General features: G+C 67.9%; 1 protein-coding gene across 1 annotated transcript; it reads right to left on the bottom strand.

Annotated features, from left to right (window-relative positions):
• Nucleotides 1-334: 334 nt before the first annotated feature.
• On the bottom strand, nt 335-1,417 carry MNEG_8411 (hypothetical protein; the record flags this gene model as incomplete). The annotated part of the gene is made up of 2 exons (XM_014043113.1): nt 335-433; nt 953-1,417. 2 exons carry the CDS (start codon nt 1,415-1,417, stop codon nt 335-337), a joined length of 564 nt encoding a protein of 187 aa, XP_013898567.1.
• Between the last annotated feature and the right edge of the window lie 39 nt (nt 1,418-1,456).

Raw genomic sequence — 1,456 nt, 5'->3', positions numbered from 1 at the left:
GTTTGATGGCGTTGTTGGTGGGGCGACCGGTACGGCAGCAGGGAGGCTCAAATCTGGTGGGGCTTTCGCGGTCACGAGGCACGAGGAGCCCAGTCGCTCGCAGCGCAGGATGGCGGCAGCGGGCGCCGCGGCGCCCAACACACGCGTGGCCGGCCGCGGGCGCTGGTCGTCTCCGGCCGCCGAGCGTTTTGGCGTGTGACGGGAGTGCCGCGTCGCGCCTGACCCACTTGTCGTTCCTCCGCCCCACGCAGCTGCGACCGGTGCACGCACACACGCACACATGCACGCGCGCGCAGCCGTTGCGCCAGATGCGACACTGCATCTAACCCTCCCCTCAGACCCCGCGTGTGTGCGCCCGTGCGAACCTGCATGCTGCGCGTGCCTCCCCCAGCCTTATGAGGCCTTTGACCTGCAGCACCTCAGGCAGGTCGACCTGGGGGGGAGGGCGTGGGTCGGGGGCGTTCCGCATGATGCGGAAAAAGTTGAAAGTGTGTACAACTTTCTTTCAGAAATAAAGACTGAGATGAGTCACATCTTAACAGAAACAAATGCAAGCGGCACGTGCAGCCATCAAGAGTGTTGTTTGGAAAAGTGATGGCCGGCGGAACCTAGTGTGTGTATGTGTTTGCACGAACGCGTTCTCAGCAGTAGCATCAACCAAAAGTAGGGTCAAGGAAGTAAGGCGCACACAACGTGATGAGCCGGCAGACGACAACTCTGTGAATTGCCTGAAAGCCAAAGGGTCGCCACGGCGGGCCAGCCGGCTGTACCCAGTGCGCCTCTCCCCCCCCCCCGCCGTCCCGCGCCCCCTGGGGGTCGCGAAGAAAGCCTCTTGCCACCTGCGCCGCAATGCTGGCCGCACCCCCTCCCAACCTACGCTGGCGTTCCGGCCGTCCCTAGCCCACCAACAGCCATGCATGCGGCTGTCCTTCAGAAAAACACAGCTACTCACCTGGCCGGGCCGCTTGGTCTCCAGGAACGTCCTGATGCGGTCGTATATTCCGCCAGTCACGCGCCGCGCCGCCGAATACTGCCGCGCCAGCGACTGCGCGCGCGCCATCGACGCGGCGGAGGCGAGCGCGGGCGCGGGCCCACCGTCGCCGCCCCCGGCGCCGGCCGGCGGCAGGGGCGGCAGCTGGCCGGCGGCGGCGGCGCCGCCGAAGGCGCTCGGGCGGCTCGCCTTGGCGGGGGCGGGGCCGCCGCCGTTGGCCTCTACATGCGGCGCCGCGGATGCGAATGTGGCGCCATCCCCAGTCTCAGCCACACGTTGGAGGTTGTTGTCCCCGATGCCGCCGGCGTGGTCGGCGCCGCTGCTGTTGGCGTTGGTGTTGGTGGCGGCGGAAGCGGGGGCCGCGGCCGCGCCCTGTGGCGCCGTGCCGCTGCGGTGTGCGATGATGTCACCCAGCGTGTCCGCCATGCGGTGCGCAAAGTCCACAAACCTGGGGCGGTCCCGGGG

Source organism: Monoraphidium neglectum (genome assembly GCF_000611645.1).
Source record: "Monoraphidium neglectum strain SAG 48.87 unplaced genomic scaffold scaffold01596, whole genome shotgun sequence".
Classification (NCBI taxonomy): Eukaryota; Viridiplantae; Chlorophyta; class Chlorophyceae; order Sphaeropleales; family Selenastraceae; genus Monoraphidium; species Monoraphidium neglectum.
This window is presented reverse-complemented; position numbering and strand designations above follow the sequence as displayed.